Source organism: Symphalangus syndactylus, chromosome 2 (assembly GCF_028878055.3).
Source record: "Symphalangus syndactylus isolate Jambi chromosome 2, NHGRI_mSymSyn1-v2.1_pri, whole genome shotgun sequence".
In the NCBI taxonomy this organism is placed as follows: Eukaryota; Metazoa; Chordata; class Mammalia; order Primates; family Hylobatidae; genus Symphalangus; species Symphalangus syndactylus.
This window is the reverse complement of record NC_072424.2, coordinates 130168246-130184858: the sequence shown is the minus strand read 5'-3', so window position 1 is coordinate 130184858 and position 16613 is coordinate 130168246. Positions and strand designations below refer to the sequence as shown.

Sequence of the window (16613 nt, the reverse complement as noted above, 5' to 3'; positions counted from 1 at the left end):
GATTAGAACTAGAAATAAAGAAATTCTGGTATATATATTGATAAGAAACGATTTTAATCAACTTAATTTCTGATAGTCTGGTAGTGCACATTACAAATGTTTGCATAAAAGGAATATATACCTTGTTAAACTCAATATACATGGAAATTGGATTCAAATAAAATATTTTAATGAAAAAATTCTAGCTAACCTGATACACAGTAGCAAAATGGTAGCTAATTTATATAATATGTTCGTGTGTGTATTATATTCATATATATTCTGTAATATATAAAAATGGAAGTTGCATTAAAAGTATGTTTAAAATCCCAGCCTTCAGGATGATTTACTTAATAATTATAAAAAGGCTGAGTATAGGCCAGGCGTGGTGGCTCACGCCTGTAATCCCAGCATTTTGGGAGGCCGAGGTGAGCGGATCACGAGGTCAGCAGATCGAGACCATCCTGGCTAACATGGTGAAACCCCGTCTCTACTAAATATACAAAAAATTAGCCAGGTGTGGTGGTGGGCGCCTGTGGTCCCAGCTACTCAGGAGGCTGAGGCAGGAGAATGGCATGAACACAGGAGGCGGAGCTTGCAGTGAGCTGAGATTGCACCACTGCACTCCAGCCTGGGCAACACAGCGAGACTCCATCTAAAAAAAAAAAAAAAAAAAAAAGGCTGAGTACAAAAAATTAATATTTGGTGTTACATTGTTCTCAATCATTGTGAAATGGTTTTTTGGGTTTCCATTTACTTTAGGTCCAATAAATTTAAGATTATAGATATTTATGTTAATATTTTAAAACTCTTGGGCCAGGTACTTTTTATACAGGTGCATTTACTTTGTGAAAATTTATAAGCTGCATATCTGAGATTTGTGTACTATTCTATTTGAAGATTATACTTCAATAAAAAGTTCACTTTAAGACAATTTCCCCCCACAAAATCTTAGCAAATTAACCATTCAGAATATACTCAGGAAATGTATATTTATTCATTTATTTTTGGAGACAGTGTCTCACTCTGCCACACAGGCTGGAGTGTAGTGGCACAATCATAGTTCACTGCAGCCTCGAACCCCTGGGTTCAAGTGACCCTCCCACCTCAGCCTCCCAAGTAGCTGAGACCACAGGCATGTACCATCACACTTGGCTAATTTTTTAATTTTTTTGTAGAAACAGGGTCTTGCTATGTTGCCCAGACTGTTCCAAACTTTTGGCTCCAAACAGTCCTCCAGCTTCGGCCCCCCAAAGTGCTAGGATTACAGGTGTGAGCCACTGCACCACCCTTGGCCATAAATCTCTTAATATTTGCATTTTAATAAAATAAATGATTTTTAAAAATTGGAGTTGGGACTTTGTGTTTTTAAGCAGAAAATAATTATTTAAGAAGAATCATGTCAGATGAATTGTTTTGCCAGACTCTTCCTGGAGTATTGCACAAAATGCTAAATGTTCTCCAAATTTGCACACAAAACACGAAAGCCAAATTATTTATGTTGTTTACCATTAAAAACATACAATATTTATAAATAATGTTCATCTTTGACTAATATAGCATCCGACTACCATTTCAACTGTTAATCTTAGCTTTAAAATACATTTCGGGCCCATACTTCTGTTAAGCGTGGGTGTTGATGTCCCTACTTAGCTGTTTAGAGAGCACAATTTATATCCATCTGTTGAATAAATGCTTCTAGCAAAAGACAAAGCGGATCTCAGCAAAGAAGAGAGACGTGCAACAGCAGATTGCGCAGGCGCAGCAGGGAGAAGGGCGGCTGCCTGACCGAGGCCACGAGGAGCTGCGGAAGCTGGAGAGCACCCTGGATGGCCTGGAGCGCAGCCGGGAGAGGCAGGAGCGCCGCATCCAGGTAGGAGCCGGAAGTTAGGGGCCATTTAAACAGAGGCTGGGCAGTGTTCACTTCCGATTGTGCCTCATAACACCAAGGCGAACGTTTGTTACCGCCTCTGATGTTTCAGCCCTGTGTTAAATTCTGTTCATGAACCATCTTTTAATCATCACATCAGCCTTAGAGATGCGTATTGGAATTAGCACATTTTGCAAGTGTGGATGCTTAAGAAGAAAGAGTTTGAGGACTTGGTGCTATATCACACAGCACTGATCAATAATAAAGCCAGGATTTCATCCACACTTTTCTGAATCCAGAAATTTGATCATACCATTTCACTTTTCCATGAAGCCATGCAGCCACACGTTTATGCCACCTTTATGCTTTACTGGGATGTTGACACATTACCTTTAAAAATGTTTTTGAGTTTTTGCCAACTGCTTAATGCTCTCTCTTCATCTCCTCGTCCCTCTCCCTACCTTCCCCTGTGCTTCCTTTCTTGTTTGAGACAGATTGAGAGGCCTTTTTAATTTTTTATTTTTGGTCACTTATCTATTTTAGGTAATATCTTTACATTTCTAAGACTTTACAAATTATAAAAAACTCAGAAATCATCTGAGTCCATGTGTCCTCTCTTTTCGTAGATGAAAACATTGACATAGAGAAAAGAAATTCTTACAGAAGATACTAGAATCGTCTCTATTCATTGTGACTGTGTGAAATTTGAAACGAGAATTCGCAGAAAGTGACAGTTTTGCAAACGAATGAAAATGTGATAGTATTTTGTGACATTTGTAACCCAATTATTGTTTATTTTTTCAAATTTAGGTCACATTAAGAAAATGGGAGCGATTCGAAACAAACAAAGAAACAGTAGTAAGATACCTTTTTCAAACAGGTTCCAGTCACGAACGCTTCTTGAGTTTTAGCAGTTTGGAAAGTTTATCTTCAGAACTGGAACAAACAAAGGTATATTATGGATCCTTGGTACCCAATATTCAGAAAAAACAAAGCAAAACAAAACAAAATGACTTCTCCTCCGTTATTACTATTGTTATTGTTAATTTAATCCATACTTACTATTTATTGATGACCCATTCTTTCAACATATTGGAGAATGAAAACATAAGTAGGATTAAACATCAAGAAGTAAAACAAAGATTTTTATCAACTTGGAAAATGGTTGGTTCCCTAATAGATGTGTATAGAGTTTTTAAAATCTGGAGGCAGGTCGGGCGCTGTGGCTCACTCCTGTAATCTCAGCGTTTTGGGAGACCGAGGAGGGCAGATCATGAGGTCAAGAGATTGAGACCATCCTGGCCAACATGGTGAAACCCCATCTCTACTAAAAATACAAAAATTAGCTGGCCGTGGTGACACGCACCTGTAGTCCTAGCTACTCGGGAGGCTGAGGCAGGAGAATCGCTTGAACCCAGGAGGTGGAGGTTGCAGTGAGCCGAGATGGCACCACTGCACTCCAGCCTGGCAACAGAGTGAGACTCCATCTCAAAAGAAAAAAAAATCTGGAGGCAATAATATTTTTTAACTGAACCTTAAAGGGCAGTAAAACTTAGTAGAGTTTGGAGCAAAATACAGACATTCTTTGGAAGGTGGAATGGCATAGGGCATACAAGTGTTCTGAATAGGAATTCTGTGTTGTAAAATAGAACAATGGGAAATGAATTTGTGAAGGAAATTTGGCCCATATTTCAGAATCTTGAAGACCTAAAGCATTACTTTCTAGGCAACATGGAGCCAGACTTGTTGAAGGCTTAAAAGGAAAAGCCACATGATCAGAGCTGGGCTTTGGATGAATTTTTAGGCAGGTGTAGAAAAGTGACTGAAAGTGTGAAAGACTGGGGTCATGGGATCCATTTAGAAAGTTATTGAATATGGGAATATGGGAGTTAATGTGGGCATAAATAAGGGCGGTGGGGTGGCAGGCGATACACAGAAACAGATACAAAAGATGTGGAGTTCACAGGAAGATAGAGAAACTAACCAGACAGAGTGAGTGACGAAAATGTTGATACCCGAGGTTTTGAGTCTGACGGAGATAATGGAAGTGAGATGGGGAATGTGAATGGGAAGCCGTTCACAGGAAAAGATGACCAACTTCATTTTGGAGGTAGTGATTTTGAGACTCCAATGGGGCATCAAACAGACAGTATTTATTAGGTGTACTTGGTGAACCCAACCCTACAAGCTCAAACACCTTGGACACTCTAAGCAGACCAACCAATTTGTACCAAGCATTTAGAGTTGTACAGGCACAGCCCCTTGAAGTTGCTATGGTGCCTCTTTGGGGTTTATAGAAAGACTGAATTAGTAGAGAAATGAGTTAACCGGTGTCTTAGAAAGAAGAGCCTTGTGTCCACCCTTCCCTAGTCTTTAGCAAGAAAACCTTTGTGTTTCTGTTTTCTTACCTGCAAAAGGCTTCACTCTCTCCCATACTGCTAATTTTTTGTTTCTCCTAAAAAGTTACTGAGGATTTTGAAGTTTTCTAAGACCACAGACTCTTTCAAGTCTATACAACATTCATCAGCCATTTAAATAGGACATTATTTTAATTTTTAATTTAAATTATTTGGCCAGGTACGATGGCTCATGCCTGTAATCCTAAAACTTTGGGAGGCTGAGATGGGAGGATTGCTTGAGGGCAGGAGTTGAGACCAGCCTGGTCAATATAGCCATACCCCATCTCTATTTTAAAAAATAAATAAATAATTTCATGTATTAAAAACATATCAGATGCCTTTTATAAGTACAAAGATATTTATTGGGTTGATTTCCTACATGTTTCTGACCACGTTCCATCCAGAGTTTCTGACCCCCTATGATTCCATTTGCACTAATCCCTTTGGATCAGTTTAAGTACCTGTAGATTGAAACAAATGTAATCTTTTGAGTCTTGTTATTCAAATTCTCCTTTGTCCATGATCTTCTATACTTTGGGATCGATGTAATAATATGAGGTAATGTTTATCAAACACATACAATATGCTGATTTAATTATTTGATGTTTGTCATCGCCTTTAATCCTCAAAACAATCCTAAGAAATAGGTATCATTATCAATCATGTTATATGAAGAAGGACACATAAGGCACAAAGTTGGTGATGAACTCACTCAAGATCTGCGGATCACTAAACGGTGAGGTTGTGGTTTCAATCCAAAAGGTCCTCATCCATAGCCCGCACCTTTAGTCACTACGTTATTTTTTCATTCAAAAAACAGAGCCATTTTACTAATTGCATATGCTCATTGCCGATCTAGAATCATTGTTCTTCTCTAGTTCTTTGCTCACTTTGCTTTGTTATTACAAACCTTTATTCAAGTTCATAGCCCTTGAGTAGTTGTGCTAAGGAATGGTTATGCTAAGGGACTTGAGTGTCCGCTGTGTGCTGGTGTGTGTGATAGAGGGTTCATAGCAATATCATGTTTAATCTTCAAAATAAGGTATGGCTTTACTGATGAAGAAAGGAAAATTCAGAGAGATGTGGCCAAAGATCACTCAGCTAGTGAAGGTCAGAGCCTAGGTTTTATCCCAGATCAATCTAATGTGAGTCAGTTTTTACCTGATGTATCCTGCTGGCACTCATATGTTTTCTAAGAAGTTAGAGATAAGGCCTTACAATGTTATTCTGTTTTTGTTTAATTTTGTTTTTTATCAACATCATTCTGCTCTTTTGATTTCTCTACATTATGCTTTTTCCATACATAGGTCACATAAAAAGCTCTAAAATTGAATGTATATAAGCATTTTCAAACATTACTTTTTCCATGTTTTTCCTGGGTTCTGAGAAACACTAGCAGAGAAAAAAAAAAAAAAACACTTTATTTTTCACCTCTGATTATATTCATGAGATCCTAAGAGATCATGCGATGATTTGTAATCTTCACAATTGAATCTACAATGACTGTCACATATAGTTACAGTGGGTGCTTTATCCAAAGAATTTAATGTTGTGACATCAGCAACTACCATATTTTAGTGTACTATAAATCTCTATGCCATAAGGAAGCTGTACTTATTCATTTTTATTCTCTTAAATTGCAACGTAGTTCTCTGAAGTAACATTGATTTTTTCTTCCTCTTTTTGGAGACAGAGTCTCACTCTGTCACCTAGGCTGGAGTGCAGTGGCACAATCTTGGCCAACACTGATATTTGTTGGCCAAACTTATGATATTTCTATGAGAACATTAAGTCTTTTAAACATGAAGATATAATAGTATCATTTAGTAACTCTATTTTATATGGTATTATGTAATAATTCTAGGAGATGCTCTTACTGAAAAGCTGACTTTGGAAAAATACTTATATTTCTACATTATTCATTTAGGAGAAGGGAGTTGATCAAAATTTAAACCTCCTGTGAGATTCTCTTACATGAGAAGAAGTGAGATACCAAGTACATTTTCTTCACTTAGGTTATTACTGGGTTTACCTTTAATTCAGTATTCAATATATTTACTTGACAAAATTCAGGTAACATCTAATATTTACCAGCCACATAAATACTAAATCAACTTTTCAATTAAAATAGTTCAGTACTATTGAAAATAAGTATATGGGCCTAATAAATCATTTTGTTCTCAAGTTTGTATGAGAGACATAAAAAACAATAATCAGTATCTCCCAGAGTGTTAGGCATTTTAAAAGTAAGATTGCTAATAGAATGCTAACAGTAACCTTCTAAGAAAAGCATTATCATCTGCATTTTACATGAAAGAGCCTGAAAATAATTCACCAAAGTCAAACAACTAGTGATCCTGAATTCTAGCCCAGGCTTGACTGGTTCAAAACTTAAATTTTCTTTCCATCATGTGATACATATGTATGTAATAAATAATATTTAACAGCACTAAGATTAGATTATAGCTGTTTTCAGAGAACTAGTTAACAAAATGGCTTGGTTACTTCTCTCTCTTTTTTTGAGACAAAGTCTTGCTCTGTTGCCTGGGCTGGAATGCAGTGGTGCCATTGTGCCTGCTCACTGCAGCCTCCATCTTGTCTCACCTCAGCCTCCTGAGTAGCCAGGACTACAGGCATGCACCATCATGCCTGGCCCCCTCCTCTTTTTTCCCCCCTAGAGATGGAGGTCTTGCCATTTTGCCAAGGCTAGTCTCAAACTCCTGGCCTCAAGTGACCCTCCTGCCTCAGCCTCCCAAAATACTGGAGTTAAAGGTGTGAGTCATCATGCCTGGCCAAAGATCATTGATAGTCTCTTTTGACTAAGTTATTACATTAAATAAATAAACCTTTCTGTTCGTTGGCCTAGAAATCTATTATCTCTATGATCAATCACTATTGATTTTGTGAACTGGCCTGTAATAAGTAAACATATTTGTGAATAAGTTAATTATTATAATGGATCTAAGAATTCTAAACAATGAGGCAAAACCAGGAAACAAAGGAGAAACAATTTTTGTGAGTATTATTGGATAACTATGAAGGTAAATAGCTGATTGTGTATATAAAATTAAAAAGTTAGCCAGGCATGGTGGCACCTGCCTGTGATCCCAGCATTTTGGGAGATCAAGACTGGAGGATCACTTGAGCCCAGGAGTTCACGATCAGCCTGGGCAACACAGTGAGACCTCATCTCCACAAAAATCAGAAAATTAGCCAGGTGCGGTAGTGCCTGCCTGTGGTCCCAGCTACTTGGGAGGCTGAGGTAGGAAAATCACATGAGCCCAGAAGTTGGAAGCTGCAGTGAGCCATGATTGCACCACTGCATTCCAGCGTGGGCAAAAGAGCAAGACCCTATCTCAAAAAAATGAAATAAAACAAAATAAAAAAGCGTTAGCAAAGTGTCTATTTTGGCCATGGAAATAAGTCAGATGTATTGTTAAGAACAATATAAGATCCATACATGTATGAATCGATCTCTTCATCCACCCATCTATTCTGTATGCAATATGTGCACTTTATTTGAGGGCAGAGATAAATAATATAAAGTGCCTACCTAATGATCATAATATTTTTTTCTAGGAGTTTTCTAAACGGACAGAAAGTATTGCAGTCCAGGCTGAGAACCTTGTAAAGGAAGCTTCAGAGATACCGCTTGGGCCCCAAAATAAGCAGCTGCTTCAACAGCAGGCCAAGTCAATCAAAGAACAAGTCAAAAAATTAGAAGACACGCTTGAAGAAGAGTATGTGATTGACAAGTCCTAAACTTTCTTCTCTGAGATAAAGTTTCATACAATCTTTCCTGTACCTTGTATTCAAAACATTCTTTTAAAATCTCAAAGTGTCTGTGTATTTCAGCATGTTTTGAGGAAACAACTCACAGTTCAAAAGAAAGTATCGCTAATACAGAAACCACTATCTATAACAGAGCCCCAAAAATATAAAGGATGTGGGTTTTGCATCTTAAACTGATCATGTTCATGAGAAAGCCATATCTATTCTATTCTGTGGCCTTTGTACGTTGTAGAGGGAATCTTGAAAAAGAACTAATATTTAAAATGATTTTTTACTATATTATTCTGCTGTCACCATTTAGAGCGAAAAGGAGATATTTTGTTAGTGTAGATTCCAAGCCTAAATATACATCACATAGACCATATATCTCCAACCTGAAGAAGCTCCTGGAGCTTGTTTACAGTGCCTCGGTATTCAAGTTATCCTGGCTAATATGCTCTTTCCAGAAATTAACTTTAAAAATCTATTTTATTTTTAAACTTTTAATGTTTGTTTATCTGAAAAAAAAAACTGCTTGGCCTGTTGATATCCTGTTATATACCCAATATATACAAAAAAGTTTGGAGGGGAAAAACATATGAGGATACAGCCAATATTATTTAAAACAATATGGCTAAACATTTCTATTTTTAACGTAATTTAGTGGCAAATCAATGCTACATAATAGCATATTATTATTAAGAGACAGGCCATAATTTCTAAGGTGGATTTTAAAATGTAAAATGTGTTTTTAATACTATTAACAGCTTAAAATTAACATTTTACATTTGCCTAAACTTTAAAATTTGATACATATTTTATTTAAAACAAATTATGACTTGAAATTTTGAGGACTTTATGTTACATTAAATATTCTCAAGTTATGGAAACAGTAAAGCTTAGAGTTTATTAGAAAGGAAGCTCATTCTATTAAGAATAGCCATTTTAAACTTTATTTAATTTAAAAAGTTGTAATATAACACAGCTTGCATTACCTGTACTGCTGACAGCATTAGGCACATCCAGGGTATAAATTTGAGACTGCAATAGTATTTAATTTGATAATCAATGATGCCACTGTATTTTTCTTGATGTCTTCAAGTGCCTTTTGGTAAACAGGGACATTCTTTCACTTTTTTTTTTTAACCCAAGGACTTACCATTTCAATTATATACTGTTAGTTTCTTAGTCTTTTTCTAAACTGAAAGCCGTACTCACCTGCTTATCATGCACAGCTAATACAAATTAGAAATCTATAGTTGAAATTCTGTTCACTAGATTTGTCACAAATAAAACCTAAGTTGTCTAAAAGTAGTTAGGGTGCTCATGTACAAGAATTTATAAATGTCTTTTGGAATCAGGACCATAAGACATTTATGAAAATGGCTGAAGTCACAAAGATTATACATCCCAGGATTAGCTCTAATAATAGAAACAGTTCTTGCCCGGCAGCATGGGATTGAGATCACGAGCTCTGTCTTGATTGATAAGTTGCAGTTTATAAAGGTCTTTCCATAGAAAGCATCACTGCAGTGTCTCTCCTTTAAGTGTAAGAAGAACATGTCTTTGGAAATAGGACTGTTGAAAGGCTGTGTACACTGAAATCTCTTCTGGCATAGTCTATAAAAATAAGTCCTGGCAACAACTGGTCACATGCAGAGTTTAATTAGATTATACCTGGATTCAAACCCCTTTGGACCCAGCAATATTTTGTTCAAAGTGCAGTTTCACTCAAAGTATAGATACTGCCTCATTAAATGTTCATTCTCAGAGAAGATAGGAAAACCTGATAAACTACTCAGAACAAATGTGCAATTTTTTTTTTAGCGTGAATAGTTTCAACTTTGAAATGGTCACAAATGTCTTCATTATCTCTTCACCTGGTGATTTCAAGGAAAATGTGTTGTTGTTCTCTATTAAAATACTGAGTTTTATTTACTTAATTTGGTTAATTTTAGTATTAAAACCATGGAAATGGTGAAAACCAAGTGGGATCATTTTGGCAGTAATTTTGAGACTCTGTCCGTCTGGATAACTGAGAAAGAGAAAGAACTCAAGGCCTTGGAAACTTCGTCATCTGCCATGGACATGCAAATCAGCCAAATTAAGGTGACCTGCTCACACGTTATATTTATAATCCATGTCTAGCTTTTAAGAACTACTTTCTTACATTTCATCAAATGCTGTTCGGTCCCAGGACAAGATTTTCATTGCAGTGTGACTATTAAAATTAAATTCACACAGATTACCAAGCTAAGAGGTCTGGATTAATACTGGGCAACACTTTATAGTTGGAATTATGTATTCACATTGTCTGACTTGTGCATTCAAAGTTAATATTGTGTGAAATATCATTAAAATATTTTTATGGTTACATTAATTCTTTTCCTTGATTTTGAATTAACCTCAATAGAATGCTCTGCCGGTTCATTATACAACATGAAATGTATTCATTCTGTACAACTCTAAAATCCCATTCCCAATGTCTAACTCAAGTATTAGTGGTACTTACCCGCACCAATCACAAGGAGGAGTTTGAAAAGCATCTTTCTTAAGTGAAGTAGTTCTACTCCATGGTTATGATGTTTTCATTTATGACCTTGGAGCATAGAGAGAGGTCCTCTGATTCCTTAGCTCTCCCAGCTCTGAAATGACCAGGTGGGTAGACTATCATTGGCCATAGTCTATCCTTCATTCAGACAGTTCAAGAAGAAAAATGGGCTTAAGGGGGTTTGGAGTGTTTATTTCTCTTTCTTTTATACAATTTTATACCACACATTTTCAAAATTCAGCCACTTTTTCTACCTCAGCTTTTTTTTTTTTTTTGGAATGGGAAAACCCTCTGCTATTTCATTCAATTAAATATAGTAAAATAAATACCAAGGTGAGGGAACATTTCACACTGGCTCAGAACAAGTCATTACCATGTGGAGGGTGGGAGGGTGCAATGTTGCTCAGATAAGGTTACCCACTGTGCAGATCATCCTTGCTTCTCACACATCTTTTGCAATCAAGCATACATGGAGTGTCATATACACAGTCTGCTATGTCTTCTTTGGTATACCAGGAAAAATAGATGTGAGGCCATGGAAGAATATTCATTAAATATTTTTAATTGTTAAAATTGTTTTTAAAAGTTGTCATTTAATCATTTTCACTAAATTCTAAGAAAAAAGAATAACACATTTAAATAGTTTTGTCTCAAAAATGTCCCCTTTTGAAAATTAACACACATTTTTCAACGTATTTATTCTTTCTATAATTCATTTACTATTATTTCCACCCTTATTCTAGAGCTTCTGGAATATATCAGCTATCTAATGTCATCTCATTGTTATTCTCCGGAAAAAAAGATTACATGTTTTCTTAAAATATATATTCAATTGTCTATTTTTATTTTGTCAGACTAGAAATACATTTCAATACATCCAATAAGGCATTTTTAAAACTATCTAAACTATGTAAGTGAATATGAATACCATGAAAAAGATATTTGCCAGAAATAAGCAAAGTTACAGTGGAATACACTGTCCTATGGAAATTGGTCTATTAGGTTCATGTTTTATTTCCAAACAGAAGACTACATTATAGGAAATGTTTAAAATATAGTAACACTTGTAATAGTGTTTTCCCTTTAAAACGATCTTAGGATTAAAAGTAATGAAGCATTTGCCTTGTTGGAAGATAAATACACTAAGCCCGCTTTTGTTCATTATTACATGCCATTTCAAATGACTGATTTCTTATTCCTAACTTATAATTGATAAATGACAAGAACATATGCTGGGTTCATCTTCCATCTTCTTCTCTTGGATGGATTTATTTTTACCACAATCCAACAATATGATTGAGTGATTCGTATATATGAATTTGTTGATGGCAAGTATTACTCTAATAACTAAGAGCTCTGTTCTTAACTAAGTTTGTTTCACCAATGTGTTACAAGCAACTAGAACAATTATTAGTGCTTTGTAGACAACCTATATTTTTTGAATTTATGATTAACTTTTCTAAAAAATACAATCTTAAAAGACAGCAAAACAAAGGCTGTATTAATGCTCAAACAACAAATATTGATGAGATATACCACTTCATTCATTCATATGAAAAATAAAAATAAGTGATGCATATCCAACATTTAATCTTATGTAAATTATTTCTGATTGTCTCAACTAGGCAGAAATTATTTCTGACTATGGTGTCTCATCTAGACAGAAGTCAAAACTTTATTTTTTTTCTAGGGTAATAGTATTTTCCATTTAAATAATCTGAAACGGAGACTTGGCTGAATTTTTCATGTATTTTGGTTGAATAATTAGGCCCTTTTTCTCAGAGAAATGATTTTCATCTTCTTATATACAAATAAGCTTCTATGTTTGTGAGAGACACTCCACAGACACACGTAAAACCATGTGCACGTGCACACACTTCCTTAATAGTTATCAGTATTTTTCAGGTGTTGGCTAACAGGTAAAATATCCTTTCTTCCCCCAATTGAAATAAATTGAAATGACAGTATGTGGGCTTTTCTCTGTCGAGTACATAGCAATGAGGTCCCTGGATCAGCAGCCTCAGCATCACCTGGAGATTTGTTAGAAATGAAAATTCTTGAGCCCCACCTTAGACTTAGTAAGTCTGAATCCCAGAGAATAGGGACCAGATGGTCCTAGTGCATTCCAGCTTTGGAAACCACTGGCATCAAGAATAGATGATAAGTTTGAAAAAGGAAAACTGCTTTTAGGTAGGTGTGCAGTTATTAAACCTTTTAGTAACATATAAAATACTCAACTGAATTTTAGAAAAATAAGTGAATGTCAATATTTAGCATTCTAATGAGTTACTGAAACACAATGCTTCCCCAGCTCAGTTAATTAAAACGCCTAATTCATAATGTAAACAGATAATTCTCTGTACCTTCAGAGATACTGTAAGTGTCCCAGGGACATCTCCTTGCTTACTTCACTGCAAGCAAGAGTAGCTATTTCTCCATATGCTCTATCCAGCAAGCACCCCCCAACCCATTACTGTATTTTGCAGACATTTTCGGCATATCTCATCTCCCCAAACACATGGTGTTTGCTCACACCTGTGCTCTAACCATCCAAGTCTTCAAATATCAGTTAAGGAAATATTCCCTCTTTGCAAATAATTGTATCATTTCAGGAAGGCAAGCTTGCTCAGCCTACATTTTCATTTTTCTTGTTTTAACTATTAGGTCACAATTCAGGAAATAGAAAGTAAGCTCAGCAGCATTGTAGGATTAGAAGAAGAAGCCCAGTCTTTTGCTCAATTTGTTACCACTGGAGAATCTGCTCGAATTAAAGCCAAGTTGACACAAATAAGAAGATACTGGGAAGAGCTTCGAGAACATGCACAGTGTCTGGAAGGAACAATCCTGGGACATTTATCTCAGCAGCAAAAGTTTGAAGAGAACCTTAGAAAGGTAAGAATTGGTCCACCTATACTTAAGTTTACATATTTCACATTGTATTTGTGGGTAAATGCAATGAATACTTTACATATAGTGGAATAAGAGAAAGACATAATTTGTCAAATAATGGGACACGTTGATTTTAGATGTTTAAAGAATGCATTTTATAATTACATTAAAAGTTATCCATAAAAGGTAGGTATGCCATTTTCTCAGTAACTTTTTTTTGTCTTGCTATGTATCTTTCCCACTGTTATTTTTATATTGCACCAATGTTTTAGATCCAGCAATCTGTGTCTGAATTTGAAGATAAACTTGCTGTTCCAATTAAAATATGTTCTTCAGCTACAGAAACATACAAAGTTCTTCAAGAACATATGGTAAGAGTATGCTTCAACATTCCTACTATTTACCAACTTAAAATTTGATAATTCCCACTTGAAAAGAAAATACAGTAAACTTTTTAAGAGAATTGAAATTGGAAATATGTTTATATTAGTTGAGTAATTGTATAGATCTAACGTATTCACTTTATATAATCCAAGACATGTAAGGATGTGAATAAATTTTCATTAAAGATGTATATTAAAGGAGTATTCGTTTCAAATATATTTCTCTCTTTTAATTAGAATGAGTAACATTTTTAGAGCTTAGCTTTAATAAACCCTGTTACCTCTTGCCAGCATTATAAAAAAGTATATGTGCAAGGAAAAATATATGTGTATAGCTGCCTTCAGATTTTAACCCACTGTGCTCAGATGTTTAAGGAATATATCCTCACTGATCTGCTTCCAATAATTGGCTTTTCTCATCATTGCGAATCTTCTGCAAGGCTACAAACAGATGGCTCTGGCAGAATTTAGGGGTAGGAATAAAGGGGGAGAATTATGCACAAAGAAATACTACCATATGTTAATTAATAAACAAAAATACAAATATGATTCCTATTGCACGTTCGTGTGTGCACGAACATTTATAAGATGTGTGTAATAGAAAACAAGCCATTGACAAAGGCACATCTGGAAGGGGGAGTGAGATTTCTATTGTTTAAATATTGATAATGAGAATACACTTTTGTGTTACTCATTCGTAATTTCTTAACACAAAAAATGAGGTAAAGTAGGAGAATTCATTGTGATGAAATTGTTTTTATAGACAACTAAGTTAATAATGGAGGACTAAAGAGGCTAATATTCTACTTTTCCGATATTTAGATTTCCTAAAGCAAGTTGTTTTTCTGTGTCTTGATTTTCTAATCTGTAAAATGAAGGTAATGAAAGAACATACCTCTTAGGGTTCTCAGGAAGATGGAAAGAGTCAATACGTGGGAAGCAGGTAATGCAAGGCCTGCTACACTCTGAGGCACTGTGTTGTTGTTATTATTACTATTGAGATAGCCAGCAGCTTCTTCAGCCATAACTTTTTATATGTATTTTTTGTTGCGATTATAGCATGTTACATGTGGTTTTTGTAAGTTAAGAATAGGGTTTTTAAATACATATTTAGCATAAAATGACTAATAATCTTCACAAGTTACCTAAATTGTTAAGGGAAAGTTGAAAGTTTTCAGATAAATAGCAGCGCATTCTTATTTGGAGAAGTGTCTCTATTTTCATTTTTTACTTCTGTATTTATGAAGTCACTTTCTTCTCATTTTCAATGTCTTGCTGCAAACCATGGGCACAGACCTTTTAAAATAGATATAACTCTTATTTGTTTTTGGGGGTAGACCTGGGATAATTTAATACATTCATATAATTTGTAAAAGTAAAATCAGTGGAATTGGGACCTTCATCACCTAAAATATTTGTGTTTTATTTATGCAAGAAACATTCAAACTGTTTTCTAGCTATTTTGAAATATAGGATAGATTATTGTAAACTATAGTCCCCCTACTAATCTATTGAACACTAAGTCTCATTTCTTCTATCAAACTGTATATTTGTACCCATTCTTAGTGCTATTCCTGTTTATTATGACTGAGGGAAAATATTTTGCGATGATGGGTGTCAACGAAAAACGCAGGCCTCGTTGGCTCTTGTGCTTTCATTGCATTCTTCTCGCACTCTTCTTAGGATCTCTGCCAGGCCCTGGAGTCACTGAGCAGCGCGATCACTGCCTTCTCAGCCAGTGCCAGGAAGGTTGTGAATAGAGACTCCTGTGTTCAGGAGGCTGCGGCTCTACAGCAGCAATACGAGGACATCCTAAGGAGGGCAAAGGAGAAACAGACTGCGCTGGAGAATCTGCTGGCCCACTGGCAGAGGTGAGCAGCACTTTTCCTTGAGTTGCTGCACTATTAAATAGGAAATTCTGGATTAGCAGTTCTTTAAGTGATGGGGAATAATTATCCCAGATGCAAAAGACGTGACCTTGTGGGTCTACCGTAGGAAACTCTTGATCTTTTTTATAAGGCAAAGATTCCCGAGAGTGGGGAGGATGTATATGGTCTTTACATGTTATCCAATATAAACGTGAGTGCAGGGACACAAATGAAAATAAAAGGAGTGATTTTTGCGCTGTCACATCTAAGACTGAGATAACTGAGACTGTATTTATTATGGTTTGTGTTGGACCCTCCAACTTCAGAAAGGTTTAATCTGCTAGCATGATAATTTTCAATAAATTTGTTTCTGCTCTCTACTTCCTTTAGGCTAGAGAAAGAACTATCATCCTTTTCGACCTGGTTAGAGCGGGGTGAAGCTATAGCCAGTTCCCCAGAAATGGACATTTCTGCAGACAGAGTCAAAGTGGAAGGTGAACTTCAGTTAATACAGGCAAGTTCAAGGAAGTGTGAGGAAGGAAAAAATAAAATACTTCTTTTTGTTACAGTTACATTATTTAAAATAATAAAATAATAAAATAAATAAGCTTGTATCTCCCTTCTTGCTTTGGTTTTGTGATTCCTGAAGCATCATTTGACATCAGGGTGTTCAGAAAAGAAGAAAGCAACCATGACCTGAAAGGGAGAGAAACTAACAATGAGAACTTTGTGATGATCAATTTCCATGATGTGTTAGAAAATCCTGTAATGTAATGCCTGGCATCTGAATAACATGATTTGGCAAAGGAGTTGAGGAAAGGATGGGTAGGAATATAGATGCAAGAGGTGGGCTATCAGTTCATAATTTCTGAGGCTGGAAATGGTATAATCTCTCTACTTTTG

At 35.7% G+C, this 16613-nt stretch overlaps 1 protein-coding gene across 10 annotated transcripts in view; it reads left to right on the top strand.

Annotated features, from left to right (window-relative positions):
• The window catches only part of SYNE1 (spectrin repeat containing nuclear envelope protein 1), a 528347-nt gene that overhangs the window by 193977 nt on the left and 317757 nt on the right, over nt 1-16613 (top strand). For all 10 annotated transcript variants that reach the window (XM_063632191.1, XM_063632173.1, XM_055267440.2 and 7 more), the window contains 8 exons: nt 1682-1852; nt 2660-2800; nt 7828-7988; nt 9978-10128; nt 13235-13462; nt 13732-13830; nt 15526-15713; nt 16101-16224. In XM_063632191.1, the coding sequence (XP_063488261.1) occupies nt 1682-1852; nt 2660-2800; nt 7828-7988; nt 9978-10128; nt 13235-13462; nt 13732-13830; nt 15526-15713; nt 16101-16224 (1263 nt within the window). The remainder of the gene's footprint in view (nt 1-1681; nt 1853-2659; nt 2801-7827; nt 7989-9977; nt 10129-13234; nt 13463-13731; nt 13831-15525; nt 15714-16100; nt 16225-16613) is intronic.